Source organism: Rhinatrema bivittatum, chromosome 8 (genome assembly GCF_901001135.1).
Source record: "Rhinatrema bivittatum chromosome 8, aRhiBiv1.1, whole genome shotgun sequence".
NCBI classification, from domain to species: domain Eukaryota; kingdom Metazoa; phylum Chordata; class Amphibia; order Gymnophiona; family Rhinatrematidae; genus Rhinatrema; species Rhinatrema bivittatum.
This window is the reverse complement of record NC_042622.1, coordinates 221,430,952-221,450,246: the sequence shown is the minus strand read 5'-3', so window position 1 is coordinate 221,450,246 and position 19,295 is coordinate 221,430,952. Positions and strand designations below refer to the sequence as shown.

Below are 19,295 nucleotides of genomic sequence, written 5' to 3'. Positions count from 1 at the left end.
CAAACAACAACTTGGCAGTGGTAAAGGCTGATTCCGTGCAAGCGGTTTGGGGACCGGCTGTAACCTTGCCGGCAATCTAGGAAGGTCGTTAAGGAACCGCGCTGGGTGGCAGGCAAGGCGAGAAAGGCGGGGTGGGGGCGAGGATGTACAGGGAATGCAGCAGCCCCCGCTCCCGGGTCGGGCAGGCTTGCTGAGACGAAGCCTGCAGTTGTACGTGCTGTGCACCTTCAGACGGCCCTGAAAACGCCTTCTCATTGCAGCTCCTGTCTAGAGAGGGTGCGCCTGGACACACATCCCCCACCGTTGTGCTTGCAGTGCCCCCCTCCTCTCTCCAATGAAGTTAGTTAGGGGCAACTCGGAATCTCTAAGCCCCAAAGCCCAAATGCTGATTGTTTCCTATGGGTTTTAGGGGGGGGGTGTGTCTTTGGTTCTGGATTCCCAGTGCTTTAGAATCCCAGACCCTGTAGCCCTAGGTTGTTGGCAGTCCCATGCCCTGTGTTCCCAGGTTCTTGGAGGGTTCCCAGTCCTTGTGTTCTAGGATTCCTAGCAGTCTGGGCTTCACGGGGGTAAAACAGGGAGCAGGCTCTTGGAGGGATCTTGAGGCTCTTGGAAGGTTATAGCCATAGGTTCTCGGGATCTTTATGAGCGTGAATGTGCTGCAGCAGTAGTAAAACAGGTAGAGAGCAAGGTTAAGCACTGGACGGGGGGGGATCATGAAAGCTGTAGTGTCAGAGCCCCCTCTGCTCCAACCCGAGGCTTGCCTCCCTCCCCATCCCCTGACCCACAGCCTTCGTGCCTAATTCCTCCTTTCTGCTCCTGTTTTGTCAGGTTTTACTGGGACTTCACCATGCTGCTCTTCATGGTCGGGAACCTGATCATCATCCCCGTGGGCATTACCTTCTTTAAGGACGAAACCACCACCCCTTGGATTGTGTTCAACGTGGTGTCCGACACCTTCTTTCTCATGGACCTGGTGTTAAACTTCCGGACAGGGATAGTAATCGAGGATAACACGGACATTATCCTGGATCCCCAGAAGATAAAAAAGAAGTATCTGAGGACCTGGTTTGTGGTGGACTTTGTCTCTTCCATTCCAGTGGATTATATCTTCCTCATCGTGGAGAAGGGCATTGATTCTGAGGTTTACAAAACCGCCCGGGCCCTGCGCATTGTCCGCTTCACCAAAATCCTCAGCCTCCTGCGGCTGCTCCGCCTCTCCAGACTCATCCGCTACATTCACCAGTGGGAAGAGGTAAGCCAGGCCTTGGGAAGGATGTGACCTTCTCAACCTCCCTCCACAGCAAGGGTGGCGCCTTTTAAAAATAATTTAGACTTTGATGGCAGCCCTCTTTCTTATTAATGGCAGAATTCTCCAATGTAAGTTACAGCTTGTGGCAAGGTAATGAGACAGGAGTAAGACTCTTCCATGTACTATTTCTATAATTATAGTACAGGTTTGGCCCACTGTAGTGCAATATTCTTATAGTAGGGTTTGAATGGACTGCAGAGTTGTGCAATCTGTAGACATAACCACGTGTGCATGGTGTTCCTGGCAATGCTCAGCATTGTAAGTTCAGCCGGCTCAGAAAGCTTTTGCAAAGCTAAACAGCCCACATCAAGTCAATTTCTAATCAAGTCTTGGGAGTTTGAAAAACTGTCCGAGTCAGATCCTGGCCACTGTAATTAACATTTTATAGTACAGTTCCTGCCAAAGACACCGGCCAATCAGATATTTTCATCTGTATGTATGTGCCGTCCTCTTATTTCTCTAACATCCAATAATGTCTTAATTAACTGTTAGGATTTAGCACAACAAAATTACCCTTCATTTGGCAGATTTTGTCTTTTTTTAACAATCCCGCAAGAGATATCATATCAAATTACCTAAAAACCCTTATCATTATAAACATCATTATAAACAGGACTATATTAATACTGCGCGCTGAACGCAACTAAAATAAGCAGCGTGCAAAGCAGAGCTTCCTTGTCAATGCCTGTTCCCCTGCCTCTTTCTATCGCTGCAGTGGTTGAGGATTTGACTGGCATTTCCCGAGTCAGAACATGCATCCTGGCGAGTGGTGAGGAGGGGAATGGATTGGGAATAGCCTTCTCCTGATCTTTAGCTATGAACTTGCCAGCTCAATCATGCTCCATACTCAGAGCAGGGGCAATGTATTTTGCCACTTTGCTGCAGTGCCAACCGCGCAATTTGAGCCAAATGTAACTTTGGAATATTGGTAGGTCCTATCTGTTGGCAGACTAGATAGAGACGTTACAGAAGAAAAAGACCACACGGCCTATGTTTCTAGCTAAATTAGTACCTATTAAACCTCCCATTGTAATCTTTCAGACCCTTTCCTCTCCACTATAGCAGCACCGTTATATAGATAGGAGATCTCTGAATTTGGAATTTCTAATTATAAAGGATTTGGATCGTTTCCAACAAAAATAAACCAACAAAAGGAAAGGACATTATCAGCCTCCCTGTACAAGCTCCCTTCTCCACCTTGTTTACTGCTCCTCTTATTCCCTGCCCCTCGCCTATTATTCTAAGGCTGGAAATGTCCCCCTGTCGAGGTATTGCTGGCACGATGGGAACAAGAGGAGAGAGGCTGAGAAATGCCCTTTGGTGAGTGGCTGCAGGGCCTGGGAAGGTAGATGCAGAAGACTGGGGGGGGGGGGAGGGCTTGAGCGATAATATTCCCTGGGAATCTGCTGCCCGCCCCTGTAAGACAGAGAAGGCAGACAGACATACGGCTGGATGGAAAGACGCAGAGCGCTCCTAGTGCACAAAATCTGAGGCGAAAAGGAGCTTGGCACTGCTGCAATCTGATTGCCTGGATACAAAGACATGCTTCCACACACAATGGCCATTATTAGCAGCAACCAATCAGAAGGTGGTGAGAACAATGCTTGATGACATCACAAAGCCTCTCACTGACTCACAGAATTCATTGACCAGGTTCCAAGTTGCACTTTCCTCTTTTCCATCTTTGTGCCAATGACACACACTGTATGGGATATAATTATAACTGTATTTTAGTGCTTTCCTGGGTGACTGTATTTTCAAAATCTGAAAATACAGAGCTGGAAAGAGCAAACTCCTTGAAGAGGAATGAGTCCTCCTACCTATAGTGTCCACAGCTGGGCATTTGTGTGCAGAGAGAGGCACAGGATGAAGTTTAATTTTGGTCCTATTCAAACATCAGGATAGAGACCTTAAAGGGCAGGCAGCCTCACACACTCAAATAGCCAGAAAGATGAACAGTATAAAATATTAGTTACAACTATTGACAAGATAAAGTAGTGCAGTTGCCCTGTTAGTCCACTTGACCGGGAAAGCCAGATTAAGTCAAATTCTGGGTCACTGATGCACTGACTTGTCCAAGGCCACACACAGTCAGTGGTAGAGGGGAATCCTAAACTGAAATCCCAGGATCCCTTGCTTTAACCACTAGGCTGCTCCTCCTATCTCAATATAATTCTATACTGCCCCTAAAATGGGGATATAATTGCTAAATTAACAACTCTGTTACCAAATTTAGGACTTGGGCATCAGGAGAAAGTCTGAGTACCAGAGAACTGAATCTGAGGATGGCCCATCTGGCATATTTGCATTTGACTATCAAAAGTGATAGAAAAATCCTGCTTTTGAATGCGTCCTGTTTTGTGCCTCCTAGGATTATTCTGCTTTAAGATGCTCTGCAACTGTTTCTGTTAAACCCAGACTGTTTGTTACCCTTGCAAGGAGCATAGCTAAGAGGTAAAGATGTATGACGGTACAGGTCACTTCTTTGAGGTGGGGGGGGGGGGTATAGACTGAACTGTCTCAGATGGTATGTGAGCTACAGGTCAGAAAACACCAAGGCAACAAACCAAAAACTCATTCAAATGCTGTCCTAATTCTGCAGCCATCTTCCCCCTCTGCTGCCAGTCACCGTCAGGGCTAGACCAAAGCCTCTTAGAGCAGTCAGCCTTCACCGTTCCAGATTTATAGATCGTAAAAATGGGAGAGAAGTGCCTCTGCGTGAAACCGGGTCAGGGTACGACTGGCCCCTGCTGAGACCTCCAGAGATTCATGGTGTTCAGCTCGTTTGAGAGCTGCCCGGGTCTTTAATTTGTAATCCAAAGATGGCATGCGGTGGCAGAACTGCCATTGCTGCCCGTTTCAGCCCGGGGTACACTTACATTTTCTGGCTGCAGCCCTGCGTCCTTTGCTTTTCCCAAGGGAAACATTGACAGCTCTTCCCTAAATGCGCACTGCTGGGCTGAAGGACTTTGCTCGTTGGGAGTGGGGGAGGGAGGGAGGGAGGGAGGAAACTGTAGGATATTTGATACTCTTCTATTTTGTCTATAAAGATATTTCACATGACCTATGACCTGGCCAGTGCAGTGATGCGGATCTTTAACCTGATTGGCATGATGTTACTCCTCTGCCACTGGGATGGCTGTCTTCAGTTCCTTGTCCCCATGCTGCAGGAGTTCCCCAGTGACTGCTGGGTCTCCATCAACAACATGGTGGTAAGTACCTCTGCCATTCCCCAACTGGGAAGGGACACGATGGCGTAAAAAGAAAGTGGGATCTGAGCAACTGAAACTAATTGTAAGCGTTTACCCAGGGCCCTTTAAATAACCTTTACTCGGGCACTTTTAGCAAGTGAGTTTTGCTGCCGTTTGACCTAGGGTCCTGCGACAATCTTCTGCCACGGTGAAAGCAGATCCAAGATGCCTCCAGCGCTGCTCTCGGGATGGCCACCAGGTGGCGCCGTCAGTGTAGGACCTGTCACTGGCACCTGAACCTTGTTTCAGTAGCCGAGGAGCCAATACCAGGGCCAACAAGGGCCCCCACCCCCGCCGCAACCCCAACTGAGAGTGCCACCCCCTGGAAGCATCCACTTTCTGAGACCATGGCAAGGAGAACCAGTCCCCTCCCCTTCCTGCCAGGCTGGACCCTCTGCTGCCTCTGAGGCTTGTACCGGGGATAATCCACTCATTAGGGGGGGGGGGGGGGGGTTCCAGACTCCTTTCCTTTCAGCCTTTTCTCTTTTGCTCTTTCTTTAGTCAGAAATTGCTATTAAGAAATAATGTGACTGATTTTGTATTGGGCTTTTTTTTTTTTTTTAATTGTTTTTTATTGTGAAGTAATAGCACAACATTACAACCAAACAAAACCGTGGTAGTGCAGGGCAATACAAAGGAGTACACAGTCCATGTTTTACTACAACAGCAAAAAGGCAAAAGAGATATAAATGAACACTGAACAGCCACTGGGTGCTATGCTAATCAGCCCGCAATATCAGGGGATACTTCACACAAACAATTTTGTGTTGTAAACCTTGTCTTTCTGCCTGTTACTGCACAACCCTAGCTTCGCAACACAAAACCATAGGTGATTATTTTAAGGGTTGTGGTCTATTCTCCATCCCTTATTTCCCCTCCCTCCCCCTACAGGGTCCTATGCTGTGTTTTGAGATAGTGTAGAGAGGCCATCTGATTTGGCTATCCATGGTGAAAACAAATACTGGAGGTTTCGCATGAAAACAAGCCCTGCGGAAACTATATATCCTGGACTGAAAATGGCTTCCGTATATTGTCCATGTACTGTAACCTGTAACTCAGCGGCCGCAGCATTAATATTTTTCTCCATTTTTCTTCACATCTCTTTTCTCTGCTTCCCCTGTTTTGTTTTTTTTCCCCCACTTCTATTCCTGTCCCTGGCCAGCCTAGATTTCTTTATACCCGTTCCTCACTTTTTCCATTCCCTTTTACCCTCTCTCTCTTTCTTTCTGTTCTAGATCCTCTCTGCTCCTCCCACCCCCTCACTATTTTCTCTCTTTCTCTTGTGTCTTCATTTTCTGCCTCTCTCTCCCTCCTGCTGCCTGTCTCTCAGTAGTGGATTAAGGCTCTCTGGCGGCACCTACGCATCAAGGTTTTGGGTCTCTCACCCCATAGGTTGATGGTTATATAAGTTATGCAAGAGTCCATCTATAGGGCAGAGGACCCCTAAACTTGGAGAGGGGAGCTTAATGCCAACTATCTTTTTTTTTTTTTTTTTCATTTTTTGAGCCCGATTGAAAAAGGACGTTTTCCTATTCTGTGAGTATGGAATAAAAAGCTTTTATTGAATAAAGCCTTTTGCTTTTGTCTCTCTTCTCCCCCCCCCCCCCCTCCTACCCACCCCCAATTTTTCTTTCTTCTTCTCTCACCTTGTCTCTCTCTCCCTCCTTCCCTCCTCTTCTCTCACTCTTTTTCTTTTACTTGCAATAACTCAGCCCGAAAGGAAACATTTCAGGCCCCGAAAGGAATTCTAGAGAGGGTAATGTTTTTTTTTCTAGCAGAATGCCCTTTTTCTGTAATCTTGTAGGCACAGCATGTGCAGGGTGGATGTGTGCACAAGTCTGGGTGGAGCTCCGCCCATATGTGGAAGTGTTTGTCTGTGGAAACAATGCATGCAGGTGCACTTCTGGCTCAACACGTGCCAACCTATGCACACGTGTGTCCTCGCACTAACAATTACACTCCCCTAAGAGGGGACTAGAGTTTGTGTGCATGTGCAGATCCTGAGCTTGTTTCATACACTGAGCACCTAACCCTGGGGACAGTGCAGGGACTCTTTTTTTTTTTTTTATCATTTAGCACATGAAAGATAACGAGGAACCTAGTTCCTTTCGGTTATGATCTCAGTGCCGCCCTGGCACTGAAAAAGGCACTCACAGTGTGCAGATTAATAAAGGGGTGCTCTAGAAGGGGGGGGGGGGCTGTAAAAGGGGTATTCACAGCGGGAAGATTCCTTGCAGTGGCTACATCAGATGCTTAAAGGAAAGTGAATGGTGTCACTAGATCCGATGAATTCCTTCCATCTGCTAGACATGCTTTCCTCTTCACCTGGGATTAATTGCTTTTGTTTCCATCCCGGTCTGAGCCTGGACTTATTGGAAATGAAGAACAGCTGGGTGAGCTCTGCGGATCTCATCCTCCCACACTTAAAACCGCTAGGTATAGCCATCATTCCATGCCTTGCCGGTGGAAAGGTGCAGGGTAAGGGGTGCAGGAGGTTACAGAGATGCTCGGTGAGCGTCGGTGTAGTCGCGCTTCATGTTGGATGGAGGACGGCAATTAGAGGGTGGGGCGGCCCAATATTCCATCTCCCTGTGCATGGCGGAGAAACTTGGCAGCACCCCAAGGGACGTGGGAGAACGCAAAACAGAGAGTGACGTCACAAGGTGCCACCAAGTCATATAGCAAAGGCATATACAGGCATGAGAAGCCGCAAGGCACTGGAAATATTTAACTGTGGGGACTGTGTACATTTTCTGTGTGTTTGGTGCTTTGAATTGTATTTGTGCACATTCGTTCACTGCTTTATAAAATAAATAAGATGTGAGCCTGGCAGAGAGTACAAGGGAGGGGAGCAGAGCAAGGCTGAATTAATGAAACGGCAGGATTTGGATCCTTGGAGAGCTTCCCACTTCTCTCTTAGGCTCTTCCGAGAAGCAGGGATTCAGTGTTTGGTCCTGAGCTCAGCTCCAACATAGAATAATGACAGGAGATGAGTGTTGGGGGGGTGTTTGTATGTTGGGTTTCTCAGACCCACAGTCTGGCAAAGCTTTTGTGCTTACAGTTGGCCTGCGGAGCATGCGTCTTACTAGCCAATAAGGCTCTGAGTCATTTAAAACATTTTATCCACACCTGCTGGCTAGTGCAGTCAAATATACCTTTTCTTAATAGGCAAGTCTATTGTTCTCACAAATCCCACGCCTTTACTTCTTCTATCTGAAGGAGGTGGCATTTTTCTGCTCCTGTTACCAAAAGCAGCTGCTTTGTGCTTGTGCTGCCCATGTGAACACATGACAGAAATGTGCTCTGAGCCATCCCTCACGCCTGGACCTACTTCTACTGCCAGACCTCATTGCAGGACTTTGTGGGCTTCTGAAGCACACCTCCTGCAATATACGCAAGCCAGATACCTGCTGCGACAAATGGACCGCACACAAACATTACATACAAACACATATAACATGCACACCAACATGGAGCTGCAACATGTACATACCTCAGCAAACCACCAAGTGCACATTATAAACTCACACCCCGCTATACAGCATGCATGTGCTCTACCTGACAAATGCACAGCACACACACACATCTGACTCCAAGACTCTGCGGAATGTATATCTATATGCAGTCATGCAGGTGCGCACATGCATGATTATGCAGACACTGACACGCGTATGCATGGAAGCATGAATGGCTTTATCCGCACCATTTTACTTCAGAAATCCCCTCTTCACGCCTTCTCTAAAGTAACCCTTGGATGGCTGTTCCCGGTCTCCGGGAAGTTGTGGAAGCACTTTTCATTTACCTGTGCACTGACCTTGCCAGTCCTCTGTGAAAATCTGGTTCTCATCAGGAAGCCATTGACACTTTTTCTTACTTTTCTCTCCCTGTCCCAACTACACGAAGGTGGCAGGCTCCTCTGATAGTCTCTCGATGAGGCTGGAGCTGGCAATTTGCTTTAAATTTAAACACCTCTGTAACTGGTAGGTCTGGCTGTTCCTAATGGAATCTCCTGATGTTGTCAATGGGCCCAAACTCTCAATTTGCAAACAGCTGGACCTGTCTCCAATCCAGTCCCCCGTGAGAGTGGTAGAGGAGAGTGGGGGTTGCCGGGGGTGGGCCCAGTTAACGATATCCTCTTGATTTTGCTGTTTTCAGAATGACTCCTGGAGTGAGCTCTACTCCTTTGCCCTATTCAAAGCCATGAGCCACATGCTGTGCATCGGGTATGGGCGCCAGGCTCCGGAGAGCATGTCTGATATCTGGCTAACTATGCTCAGTATGATCGTGGGAGCCACCTGCTATGCCATGTTCATTGGTCACGCCACAGCTCTCATCCAGTCATTGGACTCATCCCGACGCCAGTACCAAGAAAAGGTAGGAAAAGGCTGTTGTCCTGCACTGGTGTTGTATTATTACTGTTTATTGTGTCACAACACAATGGAAATGAGTTGAAAGAAAAAAAAAAAAGTACTAAGCAAGAGCCGTGATGTACCAAATAAGAGAACCACAAGATAGGAAGCAGGTGAGTCCTTATCCTGAAGGGCTTACAGGCTAAGTGAAGACATCAGTGATATACAAGACATGAAGGGATAATGATGCAACACAGGGTGAGTTGGAGGAGACTGCTATAAAAATCGAACTCCAGTGCACCCAGTGGGGGTCTACTTGAAGGACTAGAGTTTACAAATATGGAAGAGGGCACCATCAGTCCCATATCTCTTCCTGCCTGCATCTGAATGACTTGAGAGCATTGATGGTGCATGTTCAGATCTGTGACACGAGTTTCTCAGGTCTAGTTCTGGTGCAGGCCATGGCCAGGGACAGTTCTTCAGCTGTCTCCCTGAAGGTTTTCCTTACTTTTGCCTTCCGATTATCCCATATGGGAATAATTTAAAAAAAAAATAATGTATTGAAGTTATATGAGCAGCAGGAAATATAATCTATAGGGATGTGAATCGGGCTTCGGACGATTGAAAATATTTTACGATATTTTCAAAATCGTCAGAAATTGGGGGCTCCCCCGAAACGATAGGAAAACCCCACGATATTGATCGTGGGGGGTCTCTTATCATTTTGGGGGAGGGCGGGAAAAACGGCACACAAAAATAACCCCTAAACCCACCCCAACCCTTTAAAACTAATCCCTTAGCTTCCCCCACCCTCCCAACCCCCCCCCGCCCAAAACATTTTACAGGTACCTGGTGGTCCAGTGGGGGTCCCGGGAGCGATCTCCCTCTCTCGGGCCATCGGCTGCCACTAATAAAAATGGCGCCGATGGCCCTTTGCCCTTACCATGTGACAGGGTATCCGTGCCATTGGCCGGCCCCTGTCACATGGTAGGAGCACTGGATTGCCCGCACCATTTTTAAAGATGGCACCGGCCATCCAGTGCTCCCTCCATGTGACAGGGACCGGCCAATGGCACGGATACCCTGTCACATGGTAAGGGCAAAGGGCCATTGGCGCCATTTTGATTAGTGGCAGCCGACGGCCCGAGAGCGGGAGATCGCTCCCGGGACCCCCACTGGACCACCAGGAACCTGTAAAATATTTTGGGGGGGTCAGGAGGGTGGGGGAAGCAAAGGGATTAGTTTTAAAGGGTTGGGGTGGGTTTTTTGTTTATCGGCTCAGGCGCAGCCGCAATCGGGCCCGTTGGAAAAAAACCCCACATGTGAATCGGAACCAGAATCTGAACCAATTCCAGTTCTGATTCACATCTCTAATAATCTGTGCTCTCCTGAAGAAGCCTGTGAAAAGGTGAAACATGTTGGGAGGATGAAGAGAGTATAAACATATTATAAGGATTCACAGAAGAAGCGAGTGTGATCATTGGTAGCGATGAAAAAATTTTACAGCATAAGAAGAATCTTTTTCTGCTCTTGAAAGATCGGTTTGGAGAAAAAAAGAAACATTTGTAAAATTTCAATATACAAGAAAAGATCCGAGAAATGTTTTTAGAGAATTATATGTGAGAATGGCAGTATGAATAGTTTGTAAGTAGGGGTTGGGAATCTTTTAGACTTGTATTCCTTGGGTTTGTTTGGAATTTAGAATCTATAAAAGTGGTTGGTTCTATAATATCTTTGGAAAAATAAATAAAGATTTAGAATATATTATATGTCACCACATGATATTTTGTTTGACTATTTTTCTGATATATTATTGACTGCCAGTGTATTTGTATCATTCCGATTATCCCAAGCAGTGGGTACTTTAGGTTATTGGATGGATGCACTGTTCCCGACCCAGTCACATATTTGTGCGCCATGGACAGGGAAAAGCATTAGGGTAAAGCACAGGGAGGATGTCTCTGCAAGTTCAGGACCCTGGACAGCGAGATTGATTTTTCAAGGCCTTCTCATAGGTGCTGCCCACCTTATTGGATGCTGACTGGGAATCGGTTGCGGGAACATTTAGGAATGGGGACTTTTTTTTTTTGTTTAAAACATTTATTACCAATGCTATTTATGACAAAGGAGAGAGATAAGTCTACAATTGGTGCAGTCATCAATGTTTTGCAGAAACCAGTATATGTTTTTTTATAATTTTTATTTATTCATTTTTGTAACACGCATAGAAGAGAAAAAGAAGTAAACAAGAAACCATATAAGGATTCAAACACCCCCCCCCCCCCTCCGCCCAAGGAAAGATAATCTTTTACAGAAATCTCTTTGCTCATCACATCAAGACTACCAAAAGTTTCCAGATCGATATCATCGCTCCTTTATGTAATGCATTAATCATTCGTGTTGCCTATCCCGATACTTCCAATAAGGAGACCACATTTTTTTTCATACAGCAACATATTCCTCTTCAATATATTTGTGAGCTTTTCCACCAGTGCAATCTCATGCAGCTGGTTTTTTCCATCCACTTAGTGTGGGGATGGACTTGCACGATAAAACGATCGTGAACCTCCCCACATGTAATAAATGATCTGCTAAATGGCGTTCTGACATAGTCAGATTGTGTTCACCCCACTTCCCCAGTAGGCACAATTCTGGTGTTACGTCAAGTTCTGTTCCCAAGATAGCATGACGCTCAGCTTGAACCTATTTGAGGGTTGGGTTTTTTTGTTTTTTTTTACCTCTTTTCACTAAAGAAATTTAGAGTGAAGCAAGAAGATAAGATTTGTACCTGTCAGTGTCTGAGAGGCACAGAACGCTGAGGATTTGTGGGGTTTAACTGGCAGGTTGCTCTTACATGTCAGATCTATATCACATCTGCAGCAAAACACTTAAAACCTCCTTTTCAGAGAAGGAGATAACATGTACTAAGGAAATGAAGCAGGCTGTGCTGGAAAGAAGGATGCTGCACTGGCTGCAGGTTTTCCAGCTGGGGTGCAGACTCTTCCCTGAACTGTACAGGCCGATTCACTATGTCAGCCCAGGTGAATATAATAGTAATATTGCAGAGAATTCCATTTAATGAAGGCAAGGAGCACTTTGTGCCATGTAGTCGCAGATGCAGTGTCTCAGATGTCTGGAAATATTGAACCTGAGCACTGGGGAAATGCCACATTTATGAAAAAGTGTGCTCCTGCATGGAGACAAAATAAGAGAATTTAGTCAACAAAAATGACCTTTCTGGAACCTCAGGAAGACTGGCAGGAGTCCGTGAGCAGGTGAACTAGAGACTGTGGCAGCCGCCAGTGTTGGGGAATCTTTGCTGTGACTGAAGAGGTCATTAAATCCCTGTGGAACATTGTTTTCCATTAGATGATGTCTGATGGAGCACATGCAAGAAATCCTCCGGGAGATACATGGTGCCTGGGAGGATGAGGAGCCCGGCACCCGAAATGGATGATACTGCTGAGTTTAGCTGGCACTCAGACATAAGAGCACTGAGCTTGGTGTAGACTCTGAGCACATCGGAGCAATTATTAATTAAAATTTGGCAGCCTGAAAGTCCCCAATCTTAGGATTAAGAGTTTATTTTGTAAAAAGGATGCCCTGCTTCCTAACTCTGGTTGCAAATATGAGAGCTAGGTTCCTGCATAGATATTTTACCTTAAATTTGTTTACGTTCATTGTTGGCACATATCTTTGTCTTCTGGCACCCAGGACCCATCCATGCCAGCTTAGAGTCCAGTGATGAAAATCTCTCTCACATCCTTAGATTGTGGAGTTTCTTGATCCATCACATAAGGCATCTGGAAGAGGACCCTGACTGTGGAACATGAGAGCTGCAAATCACTCCAGTAGTTTTTGCCCAGACAGAGACTGGGGCCTGTAGAAAAGATAGACAGATGCCGTCCCTCTGATAAATTCTCCTCCTTCTCAAGGTGACCTGGTATTCTAACACTACTGCTGTGGGTGACACTGACACATTACGTTTTGAGAAGCTGCTGACTGGTGAATACCCGGCAGATGTATATCACTCTGTCAAGAAAACGAGACTAAAGCCCTTATCAGAATACTCTGTACCCTGCACAAAAGCATACACATACAAAAATGGCCAGATAATTAGCAACCAAATGCAATAAATAAAATAAAAAAAATAATAAAATAAAATAAAAACTAGAGGTGGGGGGGGGAAAGCTACGCCCTCTTCTCTTTCTTTGATCCTCCTTTTCCTCTGGCCTTGGGCCAGTAGCCTGACCATTAGCACAAAAGTTGCACAAGCATCTTGTCTGTGTGCATAAAAGCAAGGCAAAGTCTGAAGGGTGTAGGGAAAAGGAAGATAGGTTTGGGTTGGAAGGTGGGGTATCATATGCAGAGTAACTCTCTGAGCAGCCTGATATATACCATAGGAAAGAAAGGAGAAAGGGAAGTGTGTAAACCATTATAATCCATTGTACCCAGAATCAGAAAAGTGTGCCTTGGGGGCAACCAGAACTGCGCACAATCCTCACAGTGCAGTTGCACCCTTTTTGGATCATTCCTAACATTCTATTTGCTTTTTTTGTTACCAGAACCACACACTGAGCTGGGATAGGGGGCTGTGTCCTATTGTGGATTGCCAACTAGATAAAAGATAGAAAATAGAGAGTAGGGCTAAACGGTAAATTTTCCCAATGGAGAAGGGTGAATAGTGGAGTGCCCCAGGGATCTGTTCTGGGACCGCTGCTTTATAATATATTTATAAATGACCTGGAATTGGGAACAAACAAGTGAGGTGATCGAATTTGCTGATGACACAAAATGATTCAAAGTTGTTAAATCACAAAAGGATTGTGAGAAATTGCAAGAAGACCTTGCAAAACTAGGAGTGGCATGCACGTGGCAAATGAAATGTAATGTGGACAAGTGCAAAGAGTATCCCAACTTATGGCTGCACTGTGCAAAGTTCCACAATATGAGTCACCACTCAGGAAAAGGATCCGGGTGTCATCATTGATAATAACGTTGAAATCTTCTGCTCAGTGTGCAGCAGCAGCCAAGAATGCTAAGGATTATTAGGAAAGGGTTGGAGAATAAAACAGAATATCATAATGCCTCTGTATCACTCCATGGTGCAACCTCATCTTGAGTATTATGTGCAGTTCTGGGCACCACGTCTCAAGAAAGAAATAGCAGAATTAGAAAAGGTACAGAGAAGGGTGACCAAAAGGTGATTGATTCGCCTAAAAGGAAAGGCTATAGAGGTTAGGACTACTCAGCTTGGAAAAGAGCCGGCTGAGGGAAGTTATGATAGAGGTCTATAAAATAATGAGCAAAGTAGAATGAGTAAATGTGAATTGGTTGTTTACTCTTTCAAAAAGTACAAAGACTAGGGGACACACAATGAATTTACTAATAAAAGAAAATATTTTTTTACTCAATACATGGTGAATAAAACAGAATATGTCATAATGCTAATATAGTCACCCATACGCTGACTAAAATCATAAACCTATCCCTAGAAGAAGGAATAATGCCAGATATACTGAAAGGAGCAATAATAAAACCAATAATTAAAAAAAAAAAACAAAACCAACAGTGATCCCCTTATCCTAAACAACTATAGACCAGTATCAAACCTTCCTTTAATAGCTAAACTAATTGAAAAAATGGTACAGAAACAACTAGCTGAACACCTGGATAACAATAACATACTGAATCCTTCTCAACACGGTTTTCAAAAACACTACAGCACTGAGACTCTGCTCCTCTCTCTAACAGATAACATTCTAAGAGGCTTTGATAGTGGTAAACACTACATTCTACTAATGCTTGACCTATCTGCAGCCTTTGACACAGTAAACCATAAAATACTACTAAATAGACTGGAAGAAATCGGATTACATGGCGTAACTTTAAAATGGTTCAGATCATATCTAAAAAACAGGTTTTTCCAAGTTCAGATCAACAACACATTATCAGAAAAAATTAATCTCAAAACAGGAGTTCCACAGGGATCAGCCCTATCTGCAACCTTTTTTAAAATATACATGCTGCCATTATGCCACTTACTTGCAGGGCTAGGAATTATCCACTACATTTACGCCGATGACATTCAACTAATTCTACCCATAGAGGACACTCTAGAGAAAACATTAAACCTAGCCAACATGTACCTAAGCATTATAAAGCATTATAAAACAACTACTGACACAAATGGAACTTGTAATTAATATTGATAAAACTGAATTTCTTCACTTAGAACGAAAAAATTCTGAAATCAGTCAAACATCAATAATACTCAAAGACAACCAGAAAATTGAACTAGCAGAAAAAGTACATAACCTGGGAATAATAATAGACCCTGAAATCAATCTGAAACAACACATATCACTAAAAGTAAGGGAAGGTTATGCAAAACTCATAGTACTCAGAAAACTTAAACCACTGCTAACTCAAAATGACTTCCGAACAATACCGCAGGCACTAATCTTCTCCAGCACAGGTTACTGCAATGCCCTTATGCTAGGACTACCTAATACAACATTAAGACCACTGCAAATACTTCAGAACACAGCAGCTAGAATACTAACTGGAAAAAGAAGGAGGGACCATATAACTGAAATCCTAGCAGAGTTACATTAGCTACCAATTGAACACAGAATTAAATACAAAACCCTATGTATCATTCACAAACTAATTTATGATGAGAAATCAGACTGGTTGAATACAGCATTACGGGTACACACTCCACACAGGAACCTCCGCTCAGCAAATAAAGCACTCCTAACCATTCCATCAGTTAAAACAGCAAGACTGACACAAGTGAGAGAAAGAGCCCTATCACTAGCAGGACCCATAATCTGGAACACAATGCCTCCAGAGATCAGGCTATAAAGTGATCTCAAGACATTCAAGAAAAACCTAAAAACATGGCTTTTTAAACAAGCATTTTACAAAGAGACAGGAGAATAGAGAGAAATATTTCAGGAAAAGACAGAAAGGCACCGACATACAGTCCTTAGGACTATACAGTAGATTAGTCTATGAACTCCACATCACAATAAACCATAACTATAATACTATGTGTAATAAAACTACCGGTGTAAGTACCTTGGTACAATTGGTCATGAACTACTTCGCTAAATGACTATGTCTAATGATTTATTGTAACCGAACCTTTGACGGCACCTGTTAGAATGTACTATTGTTCACTTTTACCTACATTAAATATGGGCCTACATGTAAACCGTTGCGACGGTATTTAACTTAGCAACGGTGTAGAAAAGTTTTCAAATAAATAAAAAATAAAAAAAAATATCGCTCCATGATGAGACCGCACTTGAATACTGTGTACAATTCTGGTTACCGTATCTCAAAAAAGATATAATTGCGACGGAGAAGGTACAGAGAAGGGTGACAAAAATGATAAGGGGACTGGAACAGCTCCCCTATGAGGAAAGACTAAAGAAGTTAGGACTTTTCAGCTTGGAGAAGAGATGGCTGAGGGGGGATATGATAGAGGTGTTTAAAATCATGAGAGGTCTAGAACGGGTTAATGTGAATCAGTTATTTACTCTTTTGGATAATAGAAAGACTAGGGGGCACTCAATGAAGTTAGCATGTTGCACATTTAAAACTAATCGTAGAAAGTTCTTTTTCACTCAACGCTCAATTAAACTCTGGAATTTGTTGCCAGAGGATGTGGTTAGTGCAGTTAGTGTAGCTGTGTTTAAAAAAGGATTGGATACATTCTTGGAGGAGAAGTCTATTACCTGCTATTAATTAAGTTGACTTAGAAAACAGCCACTGCTATTACTAGCAACAGTAACATGGAATAGACTTAGTTTTGGGGTAATTGCCAGGTTCTTATGGCCTGGATTGGCCACTGTTGGAAACAGGATTCTGGGCTTGATGGACCCTTGGTCTGATCCAGTTTGGCATTTTCTTATGTTCTTATGTTCTCTGGAATTCGTTGCCAGAGGATGTAGTGAAAGCTATTAGTGTAGCTGCGTTTAAAAACAGTTTGGACAAGTTCCTTGAGGAAAAGTCCATAAACCATTATTCAGGTGGAATTGGAGAAATCCACTGCTTATGCTTGGGATAAGCAGCTTGGAATCTGTCTGCCCCTTGGGACCCTGCCAGGTACTTGTGACCTGGATTGGCCACTGTTGGAGACAGGATGCTGGGCTTGATGGATCCTTGGTCTGATTCAGTACGGCAAGCCTTATGTTCTTAGGATTTTAATGTATTGTCCACAATAAGTCCAAGGTCCTTTTCCTGGGTGATAATTCCCAGTACAAAACTAGTATTGTGTACTTGTAGTTAGGATTATTTTTCCCTATGTGCATCACTTTGCACTTTTCCACATTAAATTTCCTCTGCTATTTAGAAGCCCAATCTTCCAGTCTCGCAAGGTCCTTCTTCAGTTCCTTGCAATTTGCTGCTTTTTTAACGAGTTTAAATCATTTCACATTACCTGCAAATTTGCTCACCTCACATCATTCCTTTTTCCAAATCATTAATGAATATGTTAAACAATAAAAGTACCAGTATTGATCCCTGTCGTACTCCAATAATGACCTTTCTGTCTTTGGAAAACTGTCTTTTAACCAGTTACAAATCCACAATAGGACACTGCCTCCTATCCCATGACTTTTGACTTTTTAATTTCTTGAGGAGTCTCTCATGGGGGACTTTGTCAAATGTCTTCTGAAAATCCAGGTATACTATATCAACCAGCTCACCTTTTTCCACATTTACTTATACCTTAAAAAAAATTCCAAAAGATTTGTAAGACAAGCCTTTCCTTTGCTAAAACCATATTAAGCCATGCCAATCTATAATATTGTATATGGCCAGTGATTTTGTTTTTAAGATTAGCTTCTAGCATTTTACCTGGTGCTGATGTCAAGCTCACTGGTCTATAGTTTCCCAGGTCACCCTTACACCTGGAGCCCTTTTTAAAAATCTGCAGAACACTGGCCACCCTCCAGGTATTGTAACTGTTTTAAATTATAAGTTACAGATTTGTAATTTCATGCTTGAGTTCCTTTAGAACTCTGGGACGGATGCCATTGGTCCTGGTGATTTTTTACTCTTTAGTTTGTCAATTTGATCTATTACATCCTCCATTATCACAGAGATTTGCTTTAGTTGCTCATAATCATCAACATTAAAGAATGTTTCCAGTATGGATATGTAAGAGAAGGTCAGAAACAGATATTCAGCCACCTGAGGACAACAAGAAACTGGATGAATACTAATGTTGGAGATGGCACTGGGAGTATCACCTTAAGCCTAGGTTTGTATCTTTGAAGTTTTTCTTCAAATTTACTGAAATAATCAATCCCCTTCAGCCCGGTCTGAATCTGAAACTGATTTTCTTTTCCACCAAATGTCATGGATTTGTATGGATTTGTGCAGTTCTGAAACATTCCTTGTGTTTGGAGACAGTTTGAAGCTTTGAGCAGTGTGAATGCAAGAATAAATCAGTCAATATTCATATCTAAAGCATGTAGAAAGGTTGGGAGCCCATACACATGGAGATCCTTGCAGTCTTTCTGCTCTGGATGGGATTGAATCTAAATTGAATCATCTAGCCTAATCAGTATTATTATCTAATTACAAGTAAGTAAGCCGAAAGAGAGAGAGAGAGAGAGCGAGAGAGAGAGCGCATCAGGTGCCTTCAGTCATAGGGAGACAGCGGAGGAGCTGGGACCAGAACTGAGGAACCTCCTTAACTCCAGACTAAGTACATCAGACTCACATTACCAGTCCCTCCTGTTATCCACCTTTCTGATCCTCCACAGATCAGCCTTAAATGCACCATTTGTTTGTCTCTGAGAGAGCTGGACAAGGGAGAAGATGGGCATGAATAATTTAGAGTCATTTACTGCAGCTTCCTGGCAGCTGCACACATCCTCTCAGCTTCTTGTTTAACAGAAAAGGAGGAACCTTTCTATCTTGGCTTCTTCCTCCAGGATTTCTTGTCGGTCTAACCTCCTATCACAAATGCAATTGAAGGCCAGCCCTAGGGGTAGATTTTAAAAGGTTGTGCGCGTGCGTCCATGAGCGCGCGCTACCCGCGCGCATGTTATAAAATCGGAGGTCGGCAAGCGCAAGGGGGTGCGCAATTGTGCAACTTGCATGCGCCGACGCCCGCAGCCTTCCCCCATCCCCAATCCCCAACCCTAAAAACCCCCGACCTTTATTTTACCTGTTGTGCACGCCGGCAGCCTGCCGGCACGCGATCCTTCGACACAGTGGCAAATGGCCACTAAGCTGGAGGACTCTGGCCCTGCCCTGCCCCTCGGACCACCCCTCCCCGCCCCTTTTTCAAAGCCCCGGGACATATGCGCATCCTGGGGCTTTATGCGTGTTGCCGGGTCTTTCTAAAATAGGTCCATGGGG

At 44.3% G+C, this 19,295-nt stretch overlaps 1 protein-coding gene across 1 annotated transcript in view; it reads left to right on the top strand.

Moving 5' to 3' along the window:
- The window catches only part of HCN2 (hyperpolarization activated cyclic nucleotide gated potassium and sodium channel 2), a 49,774-nt gene that overhangs the window by 11,720 nt on the left and 18,759 nt on the right, over positions 1–19,295 (top strand). Inside the window, exons 2-4 of the mRNA XM_029612896.1 lie at positions 829–1,252; positions 4,360–4,521; positions 8,716–8,934. Of these exons, the coding sequence (XP_029468756.1) occupies positions 829–1,252; positions 4,360–4,521; positions 8,716–8,934 (805 nt within the window). The remainder of the gene's footprint in view (positions 1–828; positions 1,253–4,359; positions 4,522–8,715; positions 8,935–19,295) is intronic.